Below are 27,087 nucleotides of genomic sequence, written 5' to 3'. Positions count from 1 at the left end.
TGTGCAGGGTTCTACTGACAATGAGATTTGTCCAGCCCATGAGTTGTAAAGCTCACATGGTGGCCTCTTCTCAGCTGGAGTTCCTTGTGAACCACTGGTGCTCTAGGTGGAGTACCTCTCCTGAACGCGTCTCTTCTGGTTCTGTAGGTGGAGTACCTCTCCTTCTGGTGCTCTAGGTGGAGTACCTCTCCTTCTGGTGCTCTAGGTGGAGTACCTCTCCTTCTGGACTGCAATCTCTTGTTTGTGGAATCACCTCCCTCACTTGATGGACTTGATCTTTGAAAACTGAACTCTCATAATTCTCTCTAGTTATTTGTTTTGGATTCCTCTGTTGATATGAACATTTCCTCATTATGGATGAACTTTGCCTTACATTACCAAGAGTCTTCATTTTGGCCTGCTGTAAACAACCGTTCCCTGTAATCACTGGCTGTGGGTGAGTATATTGTACTGTAACTGATCCTCTGATTAAAGGAAGTTCACAGATCAAACTAGTCTGTTATCAATTAAGTATTTCTAAGTACTCTGTAAATGTGTTACAAAGTTCCTTCACAACAGGGAAATGGTCACATTGACAGGAGAATTCAACACTTCAGAGGGGTCTTATAGTCTATATAGACAAAGTGAGCAAAGTCCACGGGAGAGAAATCCCTAAAAAGTAGTTACATTTACAAAAGGTAAGCCTGAAAGCGCAGAGAATGTGTTACACAATCACACAATTTGTGTTTTTGTCAAGACAACACACTTTGTTTTAGATACAGTGTGTTAACACATGTTATCCCAAACACTGTGCTAATATTTTACACACCAATACATAAAAAGCCCTATGCACAATATAAAGCATATTAAATAAACATAATCAATACAGAATACTGTTTGACTTAACACATCGATTTATTAAATATATGAAAGTTACAAACATTTGTACAAAGCATTTGCAAAAGTTTCACTGAAATGGATTAAGTGTCACCTACTTAAGTTCACGGCAGTGAGTATGTTTGCATGGGCATTAAAGGAATAGTTCAGAATTTTGGACCTCACACCCCCACATCTCCCCAGTTCAGTCCTCCCCAACAGCACCCCCCCCCCAGACCAATCTCCCCAGTTCAGTCCTTCCTTAGTTGGCTGCAGCGACCGCTAACATGATCGTCTGGGTTGATCCAGGCTTGTCCATTTATACTCCTCTCACCAACTGTGCCCTCACCAACTGTGCCCATATCTCTTGGTGAGATCAACTTTAGACTTCAGCAGTGTCACCAGATCTTTGGCTCTCATGCGTGATTCAGGTTCATAGTCCAGCAGAGGTTTAATTACACCAGCCATCTGAGGCTGCAGTTGAGCCAGTGCATGTGGAGCCTGTTGCTTAGAGAGAAACCTGCGGAGCTCCTGAACTTTGCTGTACGTCCAGGGCTCAGAGTTGGAGAACATCTCCAGAAGAGTGATGCCCAGAGACCACATGTCGGAGGAGGTGCTGCAGTCCTCACAGTCCACCAGGCACTCGGGGGCCATGTAGGGGGGGGTTCCCCCCTGCGGACCACACTGGGCTCCTTGGCGACTTGCTCTGGTTATTGACATGGTCTCCTGCCAGTTGGCCATGCCCCAATCAGTGAGATAGGCCTTTCTGCTATCGGCTGTAATCTGCAAACAACAGGTGAATTTAAATGGCCGTACCAGCCCAAACTACAGTAGCTACATAGAGGTCAGTTTAAATGGCCGTACTGTACCTGCCCAAACTGCAGTAGCTACATAGAGGTCAGTTTAAATGGCCGTACTGTACCTGCCCAGACTACAGTAGCTACATAGAGGTCAATTTAAATGGCCGTACTGTACCTGCCCAGACTAGCTACATAGAGGTCAGTTTAATTGGCCATACATGCCAAGACTACAGTAGCTACTACATAGAGGTCAATTTAAATGGACATACTGTACCTGCCCAAACTACAGTAGCTACATAGAGGTCAATTTAATTGGCCATACTGTACCTGCCCAGACTAGCTACATAGAGGTCAGTTTAAATGGGCGTAGCTGCATGGAAAAACTGCCCATAACTCAGTTGCTATCTGAGTTATGATGTTACTGTCATCCATGTCTGTATAGACCTTGCTTGGTGCAGTGGTACACAGTCATGTCCTAAACCTTGTGGAAAGCCTTCCCATAAGAGTTGAAGCTTTTATAGCTCCAAAGAGTGGACCGATGTCATATTAAACCCCATGGATTAAGAATGGGATGTAAACAAAGTTCATATGGGGGTCAAGGCAGGTGACCCAATACTTTTGGCAATATAGTGTATACTTACTGTAACTTTTCCATTCATTAGATCCATATGAGACATGATGATACTCACCATTATGTTTGCTGGCTTCAGATCTTGGTGGATGATCTGTTTTCCATGTATGTACTCAACAGCCATAGTGATCTCTAAAGCCACAAACAGCTTATCCTCAAACTGCAACTGGAATTGTAATCAAACAATATGTTTCCTTAGCATGACATGAATATTATATAGCAATTTCTATTTGCACAACTACAACTACCTACAGTAGATAGAGAAAGCATCATGCCTCACCTTACTGGGATGGTCTATTTGTACAACTACCTACAGTAGATAGAGAAAGCATCATGCCTCATCTTACTGGGATGGTCTATTTGCACAACTACCTACAGTAGATAGAGAAACCATCATGCCTCACCTTACTGGGATGGTGTATTTGTACAACTACCTACAGTAGATAGAGAAAGCATCATGCCTCACCTTACTGGGATGGTCTATTTGTACAACTACCTACAGTAGATAGAGAAACCATCATGCCTCACCTTACTGGGATGGTCTATTTGTACAACTACCTACAGTAGATAGAGAAAGCATCATGCCTCACCTTACTGGGATGGTCTCTGCTAAGCACCTGCTGCAAGTTGGCTCCATGGATGTACTGATTAGCGATGAGGATCTGTGTCTCACTTTTGGCCACAGCCATCATCCGCACAATGTGGGGGTGGGACAAACGCCTGAGGAATATTTAGTGTGAACGTTTATCAATATTTGAACAAAGGAAAATGAATTATGCATACACAGAACACTGATTGTATTGACGTAGTTAAAAAGTATATTGATGTCCTTAGAAAATAGGGCTCGGGATCATGACGTGAAAACTCCGCGGGCAAAGCCATATTGGCAGTCTCACTCCTTAGTTTACTATGGATTACTATGGATTTACTCCCACCTATTAGTGGTCTCCAGCTAGAGTTGCCTACACAGTATCACCACTTGAGCCCCAGTTACGGGTGGTCTGCTGTTAATTTATTAAAATATTGGAGTTATTACATTATCAGGACCTGCAAAATGAAGGCTAACCTGATAATGTAATAACCTCCCGTTAATGCAATACGTTATTACATGATTGGTAAAAAGTGTATTACATTATTGGGAAATGCACTTTATTACATTATCGGGGAGTTATTACATTATCAGGTTGTATTACATTTTCAATGGACTCAAGTGCCACTTGTTTATTACATTATCGGGGTTATTATTTAATTTGAACCATACAAATTGTACTTGGTGGTTATCTATCGGCCTCCTGGACAGCTTGGCAACTTTGTGAATGAGTTGGACATTCTACTGTCTGCTATTCCAATGGATACGTGCCCTCTGTTGATCCTTGGAGATTTTAATATTCACTTGGACAATTCCTCTTCAGTTGACTTCCTGTCCTTACTCTCCTCATTTAGTATCACACGTGTTCACAGTCCTCCTACTCACAAGGCTGGTAAGGATCTTGATATGATTCTGCTACGTAACTGTACTGCAGACAACGTTTGGGTTAATCCTCTACATGTATCAGATCATTACTTCATTAGATTCTCTGTGCGTCTCCTTGATAACCCTACAGTTCCTGCTCCGACGATGTCATGCCGACGGAACCTCAGAAGCCTCTCAAGTGAACATTTTGCAACATTAGTAACTTCTGCTCTACCTATTCCGAGTTCATTCTCATCACTTGAGGTTAATGACGCTACAGAGACTCTTTGCTCTACACTGGCATCCTGTCTGAATGTAGCATGTCCTCTTTCCACAAGACCCACTCGTTCTAAACCTCGCCATCCATGGCTGACAAACAGTATACGCTCAGTTCGCAAGGAACTTAGAGCTGCTGAAAGGAAATGGCATAAATCTGGAGATAGAAATGATCTTAGTAAATACCAGTCTATGCTTTCATCTTTTTCATCCACTGTCACACTTGCAAAAAGAACATACTATCAGAGTAAGATTGAGAACGCCACTGACAGCAGAAAACTTTTTTCTACATTCAAGTCTCTTCTCAATCCTCCACCACCGCCAGCAGCTACTTCACTGTCAGCAGATGACTTTGCAACATTTTTCACTGAGAAAGTTGCTAAGATAAGTGCTCAGTTTGATGACCCTGTAAGAAGGACTCTGCCTGGTGTTAGCATGATGCCATCATTGGACTTTTTCTCTCCTCTTGATGAGGAAGCGGTCTCTCAACTGCTTCAGCGAAGCCGTCCAACCACATGCCCTTTGGATCCTGTCCCGTCTACTCTCCTGCAGTCTATAGCACCCGCTATTATACCGGCAGTCACACATGTATTTAATATTTCACTCAGTTCTGGAATAGTTCCTTCTTCTTTTAAACAGGCAAGAATTACACCTTTGCTGAAGAAAAGTACACTTAATTCAACTGATGTGAAGAACTACAGACCTGTCTCCCTTCTTCCTTTCTTGTCAAAGGTTTTGGAGAAAGTGGTCTTCAAGCAAATGTGTGACTTCCTCTATCAGAATAACCTACTAGACCCTATACAGTCTGGTTTCAAGAGTGGTCATTCTACTGAAACTGCTCTTCTATCTGTGACTGAAGCATTGAGAGTAGCTAAGTCCTCTGCTCAGTCATCAGTGTTAATTCTGTTAGATTTATCTGCAGCCTTTGATACGGTTAACCATGACATTCTCCTTTCTACACTATATGAACTGGGAATTTCTGGGAAAGCTCTTGACTGGTTCAAATCTTACCTTAAAGGGCGTTCTTTTAGCGTGTCTTGGCAGGGACAGATATCAAAGTCTCATGACCTCACTACAGGAGTCCCTCAAGGATCAGTATTAGGGCCCCTCCTCTTCTCTATTTACACCACTTCTTTAGGTGGGATTATTCGCTCTCATGGATTTGAATATCATTGCTATGCGGACGACACTCAACTTTTCCTATCCTTCCCACCTGAGGACTCTAGTGTTTCCCATCGGATCTCTGCATGCCTGAAGGATATTTCAATCTGGATGAAGGATCAGCACCTTCAGCTTAATCTTTCAAAAACTGAGCTCTTGGTGTTTCCAGCAAAAACAGCCATTCCCCAACAGATGAACATCCAGCTTGATTCATCCTCATTGACTCCAACTAGATCGGCACGTAACTTGGGTGTCATAATTGATGACCAACTTACTTTCTCTGAGCATGTTGCCTCAATTGCAAAGTCATGTCGGTATACCCTGTACAACATTAGGAAGATCAGACCTTATCTGACACAAGATTCCACTCAGCTTCTTGTACAGGCAATGGTTATCTCCAAGCTGGACTACTGTAATTCCCTGTTAGCTGGCCTACCTGCTTGCGTATTAAGACCACTACAGTTGATTCAGAATGCTGCAGCACGACTGGTCTTCAATCAGCCAAAGAGGACACATGTAACCCCTCTCCTAGTTACTCTCCACTGGCTCCCTATAGTAGCCAGAATTAAATTTAAATCTCTCACTCTGGCCTATAGGACACTGACTGGATCTGCTCCTAGCTACTTCAGTTCTTTGATGAAGATGTACATTCCCAACCGCCCATTGCGATCTTCTGAGGAGCGTCTGTTATGTCGACAAACCATACATGCTAGGTCAAACTGTAGATCCTATTCTTCAGTGGTTCCGTGTTGGTGGAATGAGTTGCCCAGTGCTCTCCGTTCAAGCAACAGTTTTGGATCTTTTAAGAGGGGTCTTAAGGCATATTTGTTTAATATGCACTTAGTCTTTTGAGTGTTTGTTATGTGTTATGGTTTGTATAATAGTTTTGTTTTGTTATAATTTGTCCATTGTTAAAATTTTACATTTATTCTGCTATTGTCCTTAAATTTAGCCATACCTTGCTATAGTTATTGTTATTATATAATTAACTGAGTGACTTATTTGATTGCTTTTGTCATTTCATTGTTTTATTTCTCATTAGATTAGTGCTTAAATGATTGTTGTATTGATAATATTGCTATTCTCCCTTTTTTGTAATTGTTCACTGTTATTTAATTTGTATTGCTATTTATTTGTATGTCGCTTTGGACAAAGGCGTCTGCTAAATAACCATAACCATAACCATAACCATAACCATATTACATTATCAGTGTAGGAGCCATTTGTTCTTTTTCTGTTCAGGACCCCTGCTGGCAAAATATATGTTTAGTCGTGGCCTTGACCATAACTGGTGCCCGGCACACAGAGTGTTAATGAACGCACCTGCGCCAATTAAGGAAGCGCGCGCCTAGGTGCAAGACAAAAGGTGCTTGGGTTTTGAATGCTTGTGGAAGTTTGGAGACGCCAGCAGGCATAAGGTTTTTCAATTCTCTCTTGATCGCTTGATTACTCTCTTTTGTTTCATCGAATGTCGGTTATATTATTTGCTATTATCGTTTTGTTTAAGGAAAAGTTTAGTTTGGACGTAAAAGACGTTTACTATTCTTTACGATTTATGTTTGTAATAAACGAGCAGTGATGGGCAAGCTACTTAGAAAATGTAGTGAGCTAAGCTACCAGCTACTCTGTATTAAATGAAGCTTAGCTACACAAAAGCTGCCTAAAGACAAAATGTAGCAAGCTAAGTTACATACATTTCACAAAAGTAGCTTACTACATCAGAAGCTACTTTGTAATTTACAAAACAATGAACATAAACCAATAAAGTGAACTTCTTCATGACATGTCAGTGATATGGCAATGACCCAGCCAACATAATTCAGCATACAAGATACAGTAACTTAATTATCTTGGTGTGGGCTATAACATATGTTCATTTCAAAAACAATAACCAAAATCAATTTGAGAAAAACAGGCTCCATGTAGTGAAAGGAAGGTAGGGCCTATACTGAGTGAGTGTGCATATGTGGTCCAAATTAGATTTGCCCATTTCTTAAGTTTGCAGGATAAACTTAAGCTCTTAACTCTATATTCTAAGTACTTCATTGTTGGGTGGGTTTTCGCCTCTATAAGCTTCTACTCCCAGTTTCATTCCACTTGGCTGAAATGTTGATGCTACGTTTAAAAGTACAATTAGGCCTACCCATTCAGTTTATTTTTACCACAAGCAATATTAAACTTGTGAGCTCCACAAATGCTCTGGAAAATGTAGCTTCTGTAAAAGCTACAGCACTACATGGTCAAAAAAACAGCTAAGCTACTGAAAAGCTATCTGCTTCAGAAAATAGCTACACTACCACCAAGCTACTGAGAAATGTAGCTAAGCTAGTAGCTTCGCTACAAGTAGTGAAGCTACTGCCCATCACTGCGCATATCTATAAGAGATGTGAATGAGTTGTTGATAAAGCAATATCACCAAGATTTCCCAGAACTGGCAGCCGATGAAAGATCAGAGATGTCAATTGAAGACAAACAGTTTATGTCTATAATGGAAACATCAAAGGAACTAAGAAATGGGCATTACTACTTGCCTTTACCATTCAAAGAGAATGAGGTAACAATGCCAAACAACTGCGAACAGGCTCATCAGCGTGTTATATCCCTGAAGAGAAAGTTTGAAAGAAATGAACAGTACCACCTGGAATACACAGCCTTCTTGGAGGGAATGCTCAAAAAGGGTCATACAGAGGTGGTCCCATCCAGTGAACTGGAGACCCCAAGTGGAAAGGCGTGGTACATTCCACACCACGGAGTGCATCACCCGAAGAAGGGCTCCCTGAGGGTCGTGTTTGACTGTTCAGCGTCTTTCCGGGGAACATCCTTGAATAACAAGCTGATCCAAGGTCCAAACCTCACCAGTAACCTGTTGCGCTTTCGACAAGACCAAATTGCCCTTATGGCAGACATAGAAAGCATGTTTCACCAGGTGAGAGTAATGGAGGGACATGTGGACTTTCTGCGTTTTCTATGGTGGCCAAATGGTGACCTGAGCCAACCACTAAAGGAACACAGAATGACCGTGCATCTGTTCGGAGCATCGTCTTCGCCCAGCTGTGCATCCTTCGCACTCAGACAAAGTGCTGAAGATTTCAAGCATCTCTTTCTGCCTGAAACGGTGGACACAATCAAGTCTAACTTCTATGTAGATGATTGCCTAAAATCTGTGCCTACAGAAGCTAACGCTGTGAAATTATGCAAGGAACTTGAAACAGCTTGCTCAATGGGAGGCTTTAGATTGCATAAATGGATCAGTAACAGCAGAGCAGTCCTGATGTCCATTCCTCAAGCAGATAGAGCAAAAGAGGTCAAAGATCTGGACTTAGATTCAAGTGAACTTCCAACAGAGAGAACACTTGGCATACAGTGGCAAATTCAAAGAGATAAACTTACCTTCTCAGTAAGCCTGAAAAATCAGCCATTCACTCGAAGAGGAATACTTTCCGTGATATCTTCAGTGTATGACCCTCTTGGATTCATCTGTCCATTCATTCTCACTGCCAAAAACATTCTGCAGGATCTTTGTAAACATAACCATGCCTGGGACAAAGAATTGCCAGATCTCTACATCCAGTCATGGCAAGAATGGATGGCAGGCTTAAGCACTATGGAAGAGCTCAGCGTTGATCGGTGCCTCAAGCCTAAGACCTTTGGTGCAATAACATCTGCCCAGCTTCATCACTTTAGTGATGCTTCAGAAAGTGGCTATGGCTCCGTCACATACCTTCGTCTCACTAATGCAAGACATGAAGTACACATCTCATTCATGATGGGAAAATCACGAGTGGCACCATTGAAACAAACCACCATGCCAAGGATGGAACTCACTGCAGCAGTCCTCGCAGTTCGCATGGATGAATTGATCAAAGCAGAGTCGCAAATTCAACTTGGAAGATCCATATTCTGGACTGATAGTACATCAACTTTAAAGTACATCCAAAATGAGAACAAAAGGTTAAAAACATTCGTAGCCAATCGTGTAAACACAATCAGAGAGATGACGAAGGTCAAACAATGGAGATACATTAACACGAAACTGAATCCAGCAGACTGTGCGTCTCGTGGTCTTAAGGCATGCACACTTCTTTACATTACATTACATTACATTTCATTTGGCTGACGCTTTTTAACCAAAGCGACTTACAACATGGAAAAAAACAATTAGGTTATTTAAGAGCATTTCAACAACAATAAACAATACAATAAGTGCATCAGTGGGTCTAATAAGTGCATAGATAAGTGAATAAGTGCATGAGTGAGTGCGATTGTCTGAAGTAGTGCTATGAGAGGAGATGTTCTTTGAAGAGCTGGGTTTTCAGACCTTTTTTGAAGATGGCTAGGGATGTTCCTGCCCTAGTTGGACCAGATAGTGCATTCCACCAACGAGGGACGACAAATGAGAAAAGTTTGGATTGGCCTGCGCGTGCTGGCGGAAGAGCTAGACGTCGCTCAGCTGAGGAGCGCAGCGGTCGTGTGGAGGCATATGCCTGTATGAGGGCATTGAGATAGGTGGGGGCAGAGCCGGAGAGTACTTTGTAGGCAAGCGTTAGAGTCTTGAATTTGATGCGTGCGGCCAGCGGTAGCCAGTGTAGCTGGACGAGCAGTGGGGTGACATGTGCCCTTTTGGGTTGGTTGTAGACCAGGCGTGCTGCTGCATTCTGGATCATTTGAAGGGGTTTAACAGCACAGGCTGGGAGACCTGTCAGGAGGGCGTTGCAGTAGTCAAGTCGAGAGATGACTATTGCCTGTACCAGGAGTTGGGTAGCATCTTGAGTCAAGTAGGTCCTGATTTTCCGTATGTTGTATAGCGCGTAGTGGCATGACCTGGCTACTGAGGCTACATGATCGGAGAAGGTCAGTTGGTTGTCAAGAACGAGAATGCAGTCCTGGTGGGTGCAACAGACAGGGAGTCGATTTTGATGTTGATGTCATGATGAATTGTAGGTTTGGCTGGGAGGACCAGCAATTCTGTTTTAGAGAGGTTTAGCTGAAGGTGGTGTGCCCTCATCCATGTTGATATGTCTGAGAGGCAGTTTGAGATTCGTGTGGAGACCAAGGGGTCATCCGGTGGAAAGGACAGATAAAGCTGTGTGTCATCAGCATAGCAGTGGTATGAGAAGCCATGCGAGCGGATGATCTGTCCCAAGGAGGTGGTATAGATAGCGAAGAGCAGGGGGCCCAGCACAGAGCCCTGGGGGACCCCTGTGGAGAGGAAGTGAGGTGCAGAAAGTTGTCCAAGCCATGATACTTTAAACGAGCGGCCTGTGAGGTAGGATTCAAACCAGGAGAGAGCTGAGCCAGAGATGCCCATGTCTGAGAGTATAGAGAGAAGGATGCTGTGATTTACCGTGTCAAAGGCAGCCGATAAGTCAAGCAGAATGAGCACTGATGACTGAGCGTTCGCCCTGGCCTCCTTTAAGGCTTCTGTTACAGCCAGCAGAGCCGTTTCGGTGGAGTGGCCGGTCTTGAATCCAGATTGATTTGGATCCAGAAGATTATTCTGTGAAAGGAATTCTGAGACTTGTCTCGAAACTGCTCGCTCTATACCTTTGGATAGAAAAGGCAGTAGCGAAACAGGACGGTAGTTCTCAACTTGAGCCGTGTCGAGTGAAGGTGTCTTAAGTAGAGGTGTAACTTGGGCCGCCTTGAATGCCGCTGGGAACGTGTCAGATGTTAGGGAGGCATTGATCACATGCGTGATGGCTGGTGTGACGGTCGGGCCGATGGACTGAAGCAGGTTCGTCGGTATAGGGTCCAACGCACATGTGGTAGGACGGCTGCATGTCAGGAGTCTAGCTACATCACTCTCGGAGAGAGGCGCAAATGTTGAAAGGGATGTTCCAGAGGTTTGAGAGGTTTTAGCAACTGCGTCCGGTGAAGAGAATTGACTGCTGATTGCCGCCACTTTGTTTGTAAAAAATGAGGCTAGGCTGTCTGCAGTGAGGTTGGACGCAGGAGGAGGTGGCTGAGGGTTGAGTAGTGTTTTGAAGGTTGAGAAGAGTTTCCGGGAGTCTGTGGCGTTGTTGATCTTGTCATTGTAGAAGTCTGTTTTAGCAGCCGTGATGCTGGCTGAAAAAGAGGATAGGAGTGTCTGGTAGTGTTTGAGATCATCTGTTGTTTTTGATTTGTGCCATTTCCTTTCTGCAGCTCTGAGTTTGGTCCGCTGTGTGCGTAGGGTGTCAGTTAGCCATGGATGGGAGTGTTTGGATCGCGCTGGCCTTGTAGTTAGAGGGCACAGTTTGTCCAGACACGAGCTCAGTGTGGAGCAGAGCGAGTCCGTGGCATCGTTGACCTCCAGAGTGGAGAAGGAGTTGAGTGGAGGTAGGTTGGAGGCAACTGTAGAGGAGAAGTGGGCTGGAGTCAGGTTGCGGATGTTGCGGCGGAACGTGACCATTGGTTGAGGAGTCAGGGGTTGTTCCGTCAGGCAGACATTAAATCGAATGAAGAAGTGGTCAGAGAGATGGAGAGGTGTTACCCAGAGGGAATCTGTGATGCAGTTCCGGGTGAGGATTAGATCAAGCTCTTTGCCAGCTTTGTGAGTGGGTGGGCTGCGAGTCAGCTCGAGATCGAATGAGTGTGCCAGGGCCAAGAAGTCTGCTGAGCCTGGAGCGTCTAAGTGGATGTTCATATCGCCGAGGACGAGTAGTGGATACTCTTGCTCAGGGATGGAAGACAGCAAAGTGTCCATCTCGTCCAGGAAAGCACCTAGTTGGCCTGGTGGGCGGTAGATGACGATCACATAGAGTTTTACTGGGGCCGTTACTGTGACGGTATGGTATTCAAACGAGTCATATCTGTTTGTGGGTAGCAGTGGAGTGAAAGTCCAGTTGTTAGAAATTAGCAGACCCGTTCCACCTCCTCGTCCAGTTGGCCGAGGGGTGTGAGAGAGCGAGAAGTTGGTTGAGAGTGCAGCCGGGGTGGCTGTGTTTTCTGGTTTGATCCAAGTATCAGTGAGAGCAAGGAGATCCAGGGAAAGGTGGTTGGCATACCCAGTGATGAAGTCAGCTTTATTGACTGCGGATTGGCAGTTCCATAAGCCCATGGAGAAGGAGGTTTCGGTACGTGAGGACTGTTTTGAGTTGCCTGAGGTTAGTGGGATGTCTGGATCGTTTTGTATGATTTCGTTTTCTGTGATGGCCGGTGTGAACAGTTATGTGCGAAAGGCACATTTTGATGTTGTCGGTTGCCTTTGCTCGGTTAACTTGCACAGGTCAACTTGCTTGTCTTGAACTCGTGTGTCTTAAACGAGGGCTGATGCTTCAGCCCAGCCTCTACTGTTATGTTGAATGCAAGATTAAGTGCAGCTGTTCGCACTCGGTGAATTAGCGTAGACCGCCCCCTCTCGTCAGCGCAGCTTGATTGTTCAAAAGGGTGTGAAACACTAAACTGGTTAATTCCGCCCGCTCACACCGAACGAAACTCGCAGTTATAATGCACTTCCCCTCTCAGCTGTTTGTTAGCGACGAGAATCCAATTCAAATGAATTGAAAGGCTAGGTAGAAGATCTAAATGGTCGGGTTGTTGCTCTTACTACGCACTGCAGCACTGCACCCTACTTCTGAACACAAGCTCTTGGCTGAACGGCACAGAATTCCTCAAAGGCCAGGAATCCGAATGGCCCAAGTCTGATCTTGCGTCTCAGATACAAGAAGATGATGTGGAAGTGAAAAGGAACGTCCTCATCATGAACGTCGTTGTGAAAGATGACAATCCTACCCGTGCATTCATTCACCATCACTCAAAGTGGAACAAACTCACAAGAGCCGTTGCATGGCTACTTAAGCTGAAAGACTTGCTCTTGAACCTAAGTCAAAAAAGAAAGGAGATACTTACCAAACTTACCGTGAAGAACTCCGCAATCGAGAAAGACCTGTTGGAAAGAAAGATGAAAACAGTGAAAAAATGCATGAATGTACACCTTACATTGAATGACATCAAAAGATCAGAAAATGCAATCATACACTTCACCTAAATGGATGCGTTTCCTGATGAAATCGAGGCTCTGCAAAGGGAAAAGGCTCATGTAAGTCGTCAAAGCCACATTCGTAAGCTTGATCCAATTCTGCAAGATGGACTTCTTCGTACAGGAGGAAGGTTGAGCAGAATTGCCATGCCAGAGTCTCAGAAACACCCTGTTATTCTCCCAAAGAACCACCATGTGTCCAAATTGTTGTTACAACACATTCATGAACACCTAGGCCACTGCGGAAGGAACCACATGTTGGCCAAACTAAGGCAGCAATACTGGATACCAGCAGCAAACTCTCTGGCCCGAAAGATTCGATCGGAGTGCGTATTCTGCAGAAGACTACATTCACACTTAGGAGAACAAAAGATGGCTGACCTGCCAAAGGAAAGAGTGACTCCTGATTCACCACCATTTACATACGTTGGAGCTGATTATTTCTGCCCAATTATAGTGAAAAGAGGACGCACTGAAGTAAAGAGATATGGCGTTATTTTCACATGCCTTACAACCATAGCAATTCACTTAGAAATAGCCAACTCCCTTGACACAGACTCATGCATAAATGCAATCCGCAGGTTCATAAGCAGAAGAGGTCAGGTACAGCAAATAAGATCAGACAACAGAACCAATCTGACTTCTGCCGATCGTGAACTTAAGAACGCTGTAAAAGAGTGGAGCAAAAGTTACACCCTACAAGTCGCTCTACAGCAAAAAGGCATAGAATGGCTTTATAACCCACCTGCCGCCTCACACTATGGAGGAATTTGGGAAAGGCTAATAAAACAGGTCAAACAAACACTTCTAGCTTTAACTAAAGACCAAACACTAGATGATGAATCCCTTCACACCTTCTTCTGTGAAGTGGAAGCCATCATCAATAGTCGTCCACTCACTACCATCTCAGACAGTCCTAATGACCTTGAACCCTTAACGCCCAACCATCTTTTACTTCTCAAAACGCAACCCACACTGCCTCCTGGTTTGTTTCAGAAATCTGACACTTACAGTAGACGTAGATGGAAACAAATACAATACTTGGCAGACATATTCTGGAAACGATGGGTTAGGGAATATCTTCCAACCTTACAAGAAAGACAGAAATGGTTTAAACAGAAGCGAAACTATATGTGTGGTGATGTTGTGTTAATTGCAGACCTTATTGCCCCTAGGGCATCTTGGATGTTGGGAAGGGTTATTGACACGAAAAAAGATTCAAAGGGGATGGTACGTAGTTTGACTCTGAAAACAAAGAAAAATGTTCTAGAAAGACCAATTACAAAGGTTTGTTTGTTATTGGAGGATGACATGTGAATATGAACATGAATGAATGAATGTGAATGTGTATTTTGAATACTTACCTTGTATGGACTAACATGTACACTGATAGTTCCAGTCTTCACATGCGCACATGGACTATGGACTCTATAAATCTACAGATTTATTCGTACACACATGCGCGTATACATACATATACAAATACAGAACATACACCAAGAGAAATGGACTCTTCAGTTACACCATGCCTCTTATGGCATATGGACTACTGTGTTACAAACACTTCACAAGAATGACTCTTATTAAGGAGCTCTTGAAAAACATTATTTCAATGGACATTTGAAAATGATGTTCTTGTTTGAATTTAAAAAAAAAAGGAGAATGGAACTGTGTAAAAGAAATGTGACATTTATTGATTGATATGTATAATTTGATAATGATTTATTTTGTCTAGTATGGCTCCGTGTTTTTGTTTTTGTTTTTATTGTACCTTTGCCCGGTACCAATAAGAGGGCCGGTGGGTAGGAGCCATTTGTTCTTTTTCTGTTCAGGACCCCTGCTGGCAAAATATATGTTTAGTCGTGGCCTTGACCATAACTGGTGCCCGGCACACAGAGTGTTAATGAACGCACCTGCGCCAATTAAGGAAGCGCGCGCCTAGGTGCAAGACAAAAGGTGCTTCGGTTTTGAATGCTTGTGGAAGTTTGGAGACGCCAGCAGGCATAAGGATTTTCAATTCTCTCTTGATCGCTTGATTACTCTCTTTTGTTTCATCGAATGTCGGTTATATTATTTGCTATTATCGTTTTGTTTAAGGAAAAGTTTAGTTTGGACGTAAAAGACGTTTACTATTCTTTACGATTTATGTTTGTAATAAACGAGCAAAGTATTGAAACCACCTGAAATGGCGTCAAAGAAGTGCTTAAAAGAAGACACTACAATCAGGGATTTATTACATTATCAGGTTCTACAGGGGCCTGTACTACGAAGCGGGGTTACTGGCTTAGCTGGGTAACTTCGAGAGTATGTTGATCACGTGTGGTGTAACTTCCCGGTTAACCCGTACTACGAAAGATGGATAGGTTTTAACCGAGGTATGCTGCCATGGCAATTTACGCTGCATCTCAAACCTGCTCCGAGCAGGTTATGATCTTGGTTAACCCGAGGTTTGCGGTTAACCACACCCCACAATGTCGACGTAGGCTACTTGGAAGATACATTATTGGAGCGCAAATTGTAAGCGCCTCTCTTCGCAAGGCGAGGGTTTTTAAAGATAGCCAGAATATTTCTCCATATAATATTTTCTATGAAAGATAGCCTATACATTCTCAGCTGAGGGAATTCGTTGCATTTGTCAGCTGATCGAGGCAAAGTGGAGGCTATAAGCATTGGCAATATAACATATTTTCATAATTAAGAAATATTAATGCAAGCTATAACTAGGCCTATAAACCTTCTGAATGTTTTTGAGTTTCATTTTCACCTGTTGCCAGCGGCACTGCCGTTGCATCTAAAATGTTCACAGGATAGGCATACACTAAATCAGTCAATGGGGCTAAACATTCAATTATCCTTTATTAATAGTTATTAATATACATGGCATGAATTGTTTTGCATTTGTAGGACTCTTATGAACTCAAAATGTATTTATTCCAACACATTTCAGACATTCCGCAAGCTATTAATCCTCCGTAACACATAGGCTATTTAAGGAACATGAAATAAAACTTTACTTTCATATATCCGATCTGCAATAGCCTACGTTGCCAACAGCCTTGTCTTGCTTTGTTTGCCGCCGACGTATTTGATGTATCGTAAAGTGGGTTTTAATTCCTCGCAACTTTTTATAATCATTGCGCATTGCTTATCCGTAAAATAACGTGATCGCGTCATCATTAAAAGTGATGATTTGCGCTGCAACCCGCCCATTTTATGTGAACGCGCACCAACTCCGATGAGGTTAACCCCAGTTCAACAAATCAACTTCTTACTCAGCGTCGTAGTACCGATCAACACCAATGAAGATAACCAGGTTTTGTCAACCCCGGTTTAGCAAAGTAACCCTGGGTTACATATGGGTAGGTTGAGCTCCCTTCGTAGTACAGGCCCCAGGGCTTTTAACCTAAAACAGCCTAATCCTTTGCTCAGTGTAAGAGTCGCCTGGAAAAGGCTCAGTGGCCACCACATTTTTTGACTAAAGACTTTGTTGTTTTTACTTCAAGAGCACCTTACACAACAGGAGTTTACCGACGACCGACAAGAGCACCCAGTAATTTCTTTTTTCTGTGTTTATATTTTTGTTGAGTATACAATAAAGAATTCCTAGAGATAAACACACACTCACAAAGGTACGAGAAACTCATTTGTGATGACTGAACTGTCTCCAATGGGCATGGTCTTCACAGCAGCAGGGGTTCCCTGGTACGAGCCTTTGTAAACTGTTCCATATGATCCTCTTCCAATGCAGTTACTGTAGTCCACGGTTATTGTAGATGCATCCACAAAATGGATTTCTTTACGCCTCTCTGGGACCGTGATAAGAAGTTAAAAGTGAAAGGCTACATCTGACCTTGTGTGAAACACTGAACAAAATGTATAATTCCACCTCACAAAACAACCTCAACACTAAACTGACTAATCTGTCAATGAAGTGCAATATTGTGGATGCTGAGACAATCACTGAAGATGTGACTGAAATAAACTTCCTTTGGACATGGAACAATTACAGGATATTTTCTCTCAGTTCATGAAACATGGGACCAAAAGTTCATAATTAGATACATCTTATACATTTTTACTATACAGTAGTCTAGTACAGTACAGTCCCAATATTGAAGAGTGACTAAGGAATGAAACAATAGGACTTCTGTTTCTTGTCCTAATTAAAGGTGCACATTTACCTTTCTGCTTAGTTGCATGTGCTTGTGCATGCTCTGGTCTCAAGGCCTGATCACCTACATGTGCTTGTGCATGCTCTGGTCTCAAGGTCTGATCACCTGCATGTGGTTTGGTTCTTCTGATCACAGTGATCATTTCTCCAGATCCACTCTCCTCTGTTGAGAGCCCAGTGCTGTAACCAGAGCTCTGAGTGGAGGCAGCCACAGAGAGACCCTCAAAGGGCTTCACAAGATCACACACACGTCCAGGTCTGCTCCCAGAGCGCTCATCAGGTGTGTGTCCTCCAACTGCACACACACAGAAACACACACACACCATCTGATGAATGCAGCAATCAGTGAAGATGATAAAATGGCTTTCTCTTAAATATGATATCCAGTATGGATTGTAAGACTCTAAAAGTAAACCCAAAACAAAGACGAAAGAAAATATTTATACTAACGTTTTGGAGGTAACTCCATACTCTTCTTCAACTGGAAAGGGCAGCCCTTGTTTCCTGCCACCATCTCCTCTATCTTCTCCAGCAGCTCTGTCACCTGGCCACCATCCCTCTTCTTATTGTCTACAACATGATACCTGTTCCCACATTTCTCTACAACCCACTGCAGAGCCTCTCCTCCACTCTCAATGTGCTGCTCAATGCTCGTGTCTCCCAGACAGTCCCCATATGTGAACAGCACTATAGTGTGACTCCAGACTCTCTCACCCAGCAGCTCCATGTGTTCCTGCACTAGTCTTATGTGTGTCTCTGTGAATGACCAACTCACATCAATGAGCAGGAGTAGAGCATGGGGTCCTGGAGGACACAGAGACACACTGAGGACAATCTCTCGTTTATCCCGTTCAGGAGTTTTCTCTAAAGTGTAGTTGCCCCACCATCCTGGTGCCTCCACTACAGTGATGCGTCTCCCTGCTGTTTCTCCTTCTCTCTTCACACACTCAGCTGTTCTTCCTGAGGTGCTAAACTCCTCTCTGCCCAGGATGCTGTTTCCTGATGAACTCTTCCCAGCACCTCTGTATCCCAGCAGCACCATCCTCATGTCTGAGATGGGAAGGTATCCACCTGGATGAATCAACAATCAAATTCAAATATTGATTAGGTTAAGTGTTGTGTGTGTGTGTGTATGTGTGTGTGTGTGTGTGTGTGTGGGGGGGGGGGGGGCAGGATTATTTTTGTTTTGTGTGTGTATATATGTGTGTGTATGTGTGCATATGTGTGTGCATATGTGTGTGTGTGTGTGTGTGTGTGTGTGTGTGTAGGGGGGGGCAGGATTATTTTTGTTTTTTATGTGTGTGTGTGTGTGTGTGTGTGTGTGAGTGAGTGAATTAATGAGTTAGTTCATGTGTTGGTTGAACAGCACAAATGTCTCTAACCTGCTGCTGATCTGAGAGTCCTTCTCTGTGTGAATGTGTGTGTGTGTGTGTGTGTGCGTGTGTGTGTGTGTGTGTGTGTGTGTGTGTGTGTGTGTGTGTGTGTGTGTGTGAGTGAGTGAATTAATGAGTTAGTTCATGTGTTGGTTGAACAGCACAAATGTCTCTAACCTGCTGCTGATCTGAGAGTCCTTCTCTGTGTGAATGTGTGTGTGTGTGTGTCACCTGCTGCTGATTTGAGAGTCCTTCTCTCTGTGTGTGTGTGTGTGTGTGTGTGCGTCTCTCACCTGCTGCTGAGCTGAGAGTCCTTCTCCGTGTGTGTGTGTGTGTGTGTGTGTGTGTGTGTGTGTGTGTGTGTGTGTGTGTGTGTGTGTGTGTGTGTCTCACCTGTGTGTGTGTGTGTGTGTCTCACCTGCTGCTGATCTGAGAGTCCTTCTCTGCTTGAGCATCTTCCTCTTCCTCTCCTCTGCTCTTCTCTCCTCTTCCTCCTTCTTCTCCTTCAGCTTTTTTAAAATGGCTGCATTAAAGTTCAACTGATGGCCCCTGTTTCCTGCCACCATCTCCTCTATCTTCTCCAGCAGCTCTGTCACCTGGCCACCATCCCTCTTCATATTGTCTACAACATGATACCTGTTCCCACATTTCCCTACAACCCACTGCAGAGCCTCTCCTCCACTCTCAATGTGCTGCTCAATGCTCGTGTCTCCCAGACAGTCCCCCCATGTGAACAGCACTATAGTGTGACTCCAGACTCTCTCACCCAGCAGCTCCATGTGTTCCTGCACTGCTCTTCTGAATGTCTCTGTGAATGACTCACTCACTCTAATGAGCAGGAGTAGAGCATGGGGTCCTGGAGGACACAGAGACACACTGAGGACAATCTCTTGTTTATCACGTTCAGGAGTTTTCTCTACAGTGTAGTTCCTCCACCATCCTGGTGCCTCCACTACAGTGATGCGTCTCCCTGCTGTTTCTCCTTCTCTCTTCACACACTCAGCTGTTCTTCCTGAGGTGCTGAACTCCTCTCTGCCCAGGATGCTGTTTCCTGATGAACTCTTCCCAGCAGTTCTGTATCCCAGCAGCACCATCCTCATGTCTGAGATGGGAAGGCATCCACCTGGATGAATCAACAATCATATAAATCCAATAAAATATCCATCGTGCTGAATGCAATGTCTTCACATTTTCAGCATAAAGATGCACAATATTCACAAACTCTGCAACAGACCCATATCTAGCAGTATGGTAGACTATGCAACTTAAGCCTCCCTTACGCTGACAGACTGTGACAAGATTTGGAGAGATTCTTGAAAGATTATAGTCTTTTCAGTTAAGCTTGATCATTAGTTAAAAGACTACAATCTTTCAAGATTTTTTCCCAAATCTTTGAAGTCTGTCAGTGTAAGGTAGGCTTTAGGGGTCCTGCAGTGCAGTGCACAACATGCTTCCTGGTCTCTCAGACATGTGACAGTCACATCATGGCCCCTCTGCTGCCAGAAATGTTTCTTATCGGCTTTAAAAACATGAGTGTGTGTGAGTGCGCCGTCAACACTACATCCCCAGTGCTCATGTGCCATGCAGGTGTACTCAGTTCACTCTCAACACACTCAGATGTGCTGCTCATAACCCTAAACACACACATGTGCCATGCAGGTGTACTCAGTTCACTCTCAACACACTCAGATGTGCTGCTCATAACCCTAAACACACACATGTGCCATGCAGGTGCTCAGTTCACTCTCAACACACTCAGATGTGCTGCTCATAACCCTAAACACACACATGTGCCATGCAGGTGCTCAGTTCACTCTCAACACGCTCAGATGTGCAGCTCATAACCCTAAACACACACATGTTCCATGCAGGTGCTCAGTTCACTCTCAACACGCTCAGATGTGCAGCTCATAACCCTAAACACACACATGTTCCATGCAGGTGCTCAGTTCACTCTCAACACACTCAGATGTGCTGCTCATAACCCTAAACACACACATGTGCCATGCAGGTGCTCAGTTCACTCTCAATACTGTACGTTCAGATGGAAGTCTGCTGCTCATAACCCTAAACACACACATGTGCCAAACGTAAACATACGCTTTACATCACAGCAAAACCAAAAAATATTGTATCTTCAAAGAATTTGAAGATTTACTAACACCATAACTAGAATACAGAATACTGTATGTGTATCCTCTAGAGGTGAAGAATGTTTTATTATCCAACTGTTTTATCCATGGACTGTAGTCTATGGTTTTATCAATTAACTAGAAAAGCACTCAGAGAGCGCAGCTGCCTCCGCCTGCATTGTTCTTCCTACGTTGTCACATTTGAACCTAAACTATTCAGATCGCCACCACGTGGCCATACCATGCCATTACACCACTAAGCTAAATACATAAACGCAGACAGAATCCTGACGGAATTACCTTCCCTGAAAATCGAAAATCGAAATGCATGCATTACTTTTTGAGTTATCTTGCTAACAAACAGACAGACAAACAAACAAACAGACAGACAGAGAGACAAACGCTGGTCGGTCCCCGATGAAAACACCTCCTTGGCGGAGGTAAATGAAAGGACACTTTGGACTCTGGAGTGGACTGGCTAGCGAGTGGCTAGAGGTTCACAGAGCAAAGAGCGCCCTCATGACCCAGTCATGCTGAACCAGCAGATTTGGGTTTAGTTCCTCTCATGGTGTGTTTTTAACCAAAGAAATATGGAATGCATTTGTTCACCTCTTTTTGGGCTGCGGACCACTTGGTGAGGATTGCTCATAGTCAATCTGATGACTCTCCCACACTCTTAGAGGTCTCTGAAAGAAAAAGAAGTTGGCACTTCATGCTAACCCGTACACATGTACACACTCAGTACTACTAGATAATGATCCTGCCTGTATGGTCTTTCTTTAACATCCCTAAATAATGTCTATTTTCATTGATTCAGTTACAATATACTGTAGTTGTCTTTATTTGTTTCATACAGTTAACCATGCAGGACAAATCACAAGTGAAGACCGACAGAGTGACTAATTACATCTTATTATGACAGAACTGAACATCTAACCAACAACATGATTTACTAAAACTGTGTTTATTTAGCAAGGTGTGCTAGAGCTATTTAATAGAAATACCAAACAGGCCAGCGCAGAACATAAACATAAATGTTACTACAGTTCAGTGAGTGAATGGCATCACTTGTTTCCTGTACACTTGAGAAATGTACCATTATTCGAAAGACACTGGTGTTTACAGGGTTTGGGAGTTAAATCTTTAACATAACTGAAACTTACAGTAATTGAGGAATACTAATAAATGACTTTGATCTCGAAGTATGATACATTGTTTTTTTTTTACATCAACATTTTATGGCTAATAAGGAAATATAATTATATTTAGACAAGCTTATCCTCACTGTGAAATGTACAATGCTCTGAGAACAGAAACCAGTCCTATTGCTATCTATGCCAATCCTTAACAGAAAGTAGCATACCGTTCTGCATTCCACAGTGGGGAGAGGTTCACCTTGTCTAAATATAATTCTATTTCCTTATTAGCTGCTTTGGACAAAGGCGTCTGCTAAGCAACATAACCATAACCATATAGACAGGGCAAACCCCAGAACGATATGATTAAGGTCACTACCAAACTTTTCTCAAGTAATGGACTAGACACACTCGATGTGTCTAGTCCATTACTTCAGCTTTGGCTATGAGTTTGATTGTACTCAAACATTTTGGAAAAAAAACATTTTTTTATCATGCGTGAATTAGCACCTTTAAAAGGACACTTCACCGATTGGCATTAAGCTTTGTATCTTTGGAAAACCTGCTTTTGAATGGACATGCATCATTCCCTCAGTTTGCCTTGAGATGGGAGAAATACGGATTTCAATTAAACCCATGAATAGGACTTCCTGCTTTTAATGATGTAAAATGATGATTTTTACATCATTATTCATCATTCAAATCCGTATTTCTCCCATCTGAAGGCAAAGGAGGAGGTGCATGTTTGGCCATGTAGTAACGTTACAGTTTTTCTCAATTGTTTACACACATTTTCTGAAAGCATGTCTCATACTCTCAGAACTCTACAAAATCCAAAAACACACACGCAATGGGCAAAACCCCTCAATTCTCCTGCAAAATGAAACTTTACCTTCAAAACAATGTAATTTCTCCACAAAATGTTTTTTTGTTCTCAAAGGACACACACAAACCATCATATGACTAGACATTTATATAAACCAGTTGAAAACTGTTGTGCTCAGTGTAAAACACTGTGATGAACTGAAAACACTTCTTCTCCATTCATCATAATGACTTGGGCCTTTTTCTGTTCAATGTTACACTACAAACAGTACAAACTGTAGACAAGCTGATACAGTAAGTTGATACGCCTATCAATATTTTAAAATATCTCATTGTTTTCTATTATTTTCTTTGAATTTTCCATAATGTTATGGCGTTATGGCGTTATTTGACCATATTCATGATTTCAGTTTCCTGTTCAGGAGACAGAAGCCCTTGTGTTGGTAATCTTTCAGCTGCCAAACAAATAGCAAAATACTGTAAATACTGTGTAGGAAATCAAAGTAGGAATACTTTTCCCAAATACTTGAAACATACTTTATTTTTACAGTCCTACAGAACAGCCCACAGGCAATGTGTTGGGGAGTAACGCATTACATGTAATTGAGTTACGTAATCTAAGTTAATAATTAAAATAAATGTAACAGTAATATATTACAGTTACTGTAGAAAAAAATGTAATTCAATTACAGGTACTTTTGAATTTTTTCAAAATTACAATTTGAATTACATCTCAATATTGTCAGCAAAACTTTGCAAATAATATTGTATGTAAAAATAACTGTTTCCCTCCACAGCCATAGTTTGATACGGGACCTTCTGATAGGCTCTATCACGTCTACAGCGCCATCAGCGTAGGCCTACATGCCTGCCTGTAAACGTGTTATGATTATCATTATATTATCCTCACAAAAAATGTGATGCTAATTCATGTATTGAATGTCCTTGCTGCCTTGTGTGCTTGTACAGAACTGCTCGGCAGCCTGTAGACCAAGGCCGAAATCTTAGCATGGATTTGGGGACTATATATATCATTCAAAAATCGGAAAAGTAATCAAAAAGTAATCAAAAGTAATTAGTTATGTTACTCAGAAAAAGTCATTCAAATAGTTACACTACTATTACATTTTAAACAGAGTACCTTGTAACTGTAACACATTACATTTCTAAAGTAACCTTCCCAACACAATACTGTACTACTGTGCTCATTGAGCTTGTACTGCACGGTACTGTACTGTATTGATACGCAGCACTGCAATGTTCTAGTGGCTCGGATCTCATCGGAGATTACGGTCCTTGGCCTCCCCGTCCTCCTCCTCTTACTCTCACTCCTCTGGCTCTGCCTCTGCCTGTACTACTACTGTAATACTACAGTTTTTTCCAATCGTTTACACACAATTTTGAAAACAGGGCCCTTTTTTTCTAAACACATCACACAATTAGCCAAACATCACACCAATTAGCAGAACACAACAGGTTGTTAGCATGGAATATTTCAGTCAAAACAATAAACAAATTGATAAAAAAAAAAACTTATACTGTTCTCATAGCCCTAACACATTCTTTCAATGATTCTACACTGTCTCCATCTTATACACACCAACACAATAAATTCAAAACACATCTGTAAAAAAGCTCATTTTAGTAAACAGCATGTGCTAGATTTTTTGCCTTGACATTGTTATGTAAGGGATAATTTAGATGTCCAAAAAATAGTGACAAACCCACAACATTCTTCATGATTAGTTCAACAAATACTCACACAAATAGGTCTATAAACTTGCACTTGCACTGCTCAACACTGATACTGTAGACTGAATATTTCAAGTATTTCTTTCAATACTTACAGGATTTCTTACCATGATCAGTTACAGTAATCAACCAACAATGAAATCAATGAAACAAATAAAATCTGTAGACAAATAAAAACATCTGCATAAAGTACATAACTTTCAGCTTGTTTTATTCTCATTAATTTGACTACACTTTAAATACCTTAATGGGAGTAAAAAAGGATTGAAAGCAACTTTGCTTCAAGTAAGCTTCACTTGATGTTATGAATTAAGTACGGGATAATGGACGACACGCCGTGCGGTTATTCAAAGTTAATGCACGTTCTAGACGGTGATACGGCCCGACGCGAAGCGGAGGGACGTTCCGTCTAGAAAAGTGCATTAACTTTGAATAACCGCACGGCGTGAAGTCCATTATCCCGCTTATTCCACTGTTGCCATTGCGTTGTGTTCGTTTCCGGTGCTAATTTAAATGTTTTAATCGCTAGAACTGTATTGTTTGTAGAACTACTTTTCCCAGACACATTTCAACTCATTTCTCAAACTGCGGTTACTAGTTCTAAATGGATGGTTGCTATGGCCAAAAGCCAGTCGTTAGTTCTAATCTCCCGTTGTCAAGCTGGCATATCCCAGGATTCTGATGAACGTTAACTTTGAAAGATTGCTATTTTTCTTAGCCTACTGCCACCTAACTAGCTAAATGACACCTCTGTCATATGCTAAACGTTACTATGATCTGAATGTCTTTATTTTACAGCTTGTATGAAACGTGACAGTGCATTTAAACTTCACAACGAGTTTGGCGAATTAATAGTCAAGTGCGACAAGGTCAAAAACAATGGAACTACTTCATAGCCGTGCGTATATCTACAGTTAATGCACACCCTTATAGAACGCAGGACAATGGGGAACTCAACCGAGCAGTGGAATAAACATTATTACTGGGTGTTAAGTGGAGCTTACTTTCTTGTAAGTAAAGGGTACTTACAGATGTGAAGTAAACATTACTTTAAAAGAAACCAGTTACATTACTTACCTCGTTTGAGGCAACGAGGTTCCGCACATTTTTAAAAGCTACAGCCCAAAATGCAAACAGTGGATAAGGCCAAAATCGCATTTTTTAACCACTAACCTTGCTCAAAACAGCATCAGATCATCAGCAGCTTGCTCTGGGTCTCTACACATAAAACGTAGCACCAACAATGTAGTTCAAAGTTTATTACAGATCACTTACCGGCCCTCCCTTAACCAGCTCCTCTCGAAGGACAATTCATATAATGCAATTATATGACGTGGATCTTTCCTTTCGTTTTTAAATCCAGTTTGGTAAGTAGGCCCCTATGTCTGTGTGTGTGTGTGTGGGGGCGGGGGGGAGGGTTGGGAGGTTGCTTTGTTGGTGGCAAACAGACTGTACTGTAAACGTTCATTGGCCGCTGTAGGATGTCACCTTAAGCAGGAAATTAACACCTCCCCTGTATATTTTATATTTTTTAAGCATTAATCCTGAAAGACTGTACGCAGTACATCCTGTTTCATCTCTCGCACTACAAACTTTGCCAGATGTAATAATCAAACTGAATCATTATCTGTAAAATGCAGTGATGCAGTATTGATATATTCTACACAATCGAATCGAGTAACACAATGTATGTGGACTATACATATTTTCTGTCATATTATCTGCCTCCCCCTCAAAAAAAAGATAAAGAAAGCCATCTTTTTTTTTAGGGGGAGGCAGTCACATCTTTGTTCGTTAAATACTCTGTCAAACACAAACACTTCTCACATTACACTTTCAACAAATAAAAGTTTGATTATCTCCCCTTTTTCATTGTGTCAGTCGTTGTTGCAGACAACATTGCTGCATATATTAATGGTGGAAAGCAAAAATGATTTAAAAAGAGAGCGAGAAAGACAGAGAGAAAGAGCAAAAGAGAGATAGAGAGAGAGAGGAAGAGAGAGAGAGAGAGAGAGAGGAAGAGAGAGAGAGAGAGAGAGAGCGAGAGAGAGAGAGAGAGAGAGCGAGAGAGAGAGAGAGAGAGAGAGAGAGAGAGAGAGAGAAGGACCAGTAGAAGCTCTAGCTCACCTGCAGCTCAGGTGCTCAGGAGCAGTGTGTGCCATGTGGAGTAGCAGCAGAGACGCTCACACCCTGCGCTGCTCAGAACACTCACACGCCTCATCTCCACACACACACACTGGAATGTTGGAGTTGAATGCAGTTTTTCCTGAATAACTACATGAACCATGGCACACACACACACAAACACTCACTCACACACATAAATACACACACAAGACACACAAATACACACACAGTATACAGGCAGGCATACACACGCACACACGTATCTGCATGCCAGGCCCGCCGCTCCGCATACGCAGAGTACGCAGAGCGCGTAGGGCCCCAAGTACCTGGCGGGGGCCCCCAAACTTAAGGTTGCTAAAAATGATTCATGATAATTTATTTAATGTAATAACATAATAACTATGTAAACTAGTTATGGACAGGCCCACCGTTGTT

General features: G+C 42.6%; 1 protein-coding gene across 5 annotated transcripts; it reads right to left on the bottom strand.

Annotated features, from left to right (window-relative positions):
- Nucleotides 1–1,096: 1,096 nt before the first annotated feature.
- LOC134082355 (uncharacterized) lies at nt 1,097–25,855 on the bottom strand. 5 transcript variants are annotated; one of them, XR_009939618.1, is made up of 12 exons: nt 25,801–25,855; nt 21,422–21,498; nt 19,099–19,803; nt 17,758–18,378; nt 17,318–17,602; nt 16,762–16,942; nt 14,298–14,381; nt 2,877–3,006; nt 2,753–2,782; nt 2,567–2,658; nt 2,345–2,452; nt 1,607–1,638 (listed from the first exon to the last, which is right to left on the bottom strand). XR_009939618.1 is itself a non-coding variant. In XM_062538016.1 (11 exons), exons 2-11 carry the CDS (start codon nt 21,459–21,461, stop codon nt 1,201–1,203), a joined length of 2,622 nt encoding a protein of 873 aa, XP_062394000.1. In that variant the 5' UTR covers nt 21,462–21,498; nt 25,801–25,854; the 3' UTR covers nt 1,097–1,200. The 5 variants fall into 5 exon arrangements, 4 of the variants coding, with proteins under 4 accessions (XP_062394000.1, XP_062394001.1, XP_062394002.1 ...); XM_062538016.1 differs by lacking the exon at nt 2,567–2,658 and having other exon boundaries at nt 1,097–1,638; nt 25,801–25,854; XM_062538017.1 differs by lacking the exons at nt 2,567–2,658; nt 25,801–25,855 and adding an exon at nt 25,699–25,769 and having other exon boundaries at nt 1,097–1,638.
- Between the last annotated feature and the right edge of the window lie 1,232 nt (nt 25,856–27,087).

This window comes from Sardina pilchardus, chromosome 6, assembly GCF_963854185.1.
Source record: "Sardina pilchardus chromosome 6, fSarPil1.1, whole genome shotgun sequence".
In the NCBI taxonomy this organism is placed as follows: Eukaryota; Metazoa; Chordata; class Actinopteri; order Clupeiformes; family Clupeidae; genus Sardina; species Sardina pilchardus.
This window is presented reverse-complemented; position numbering and strand designations above follow the sequence as displayed.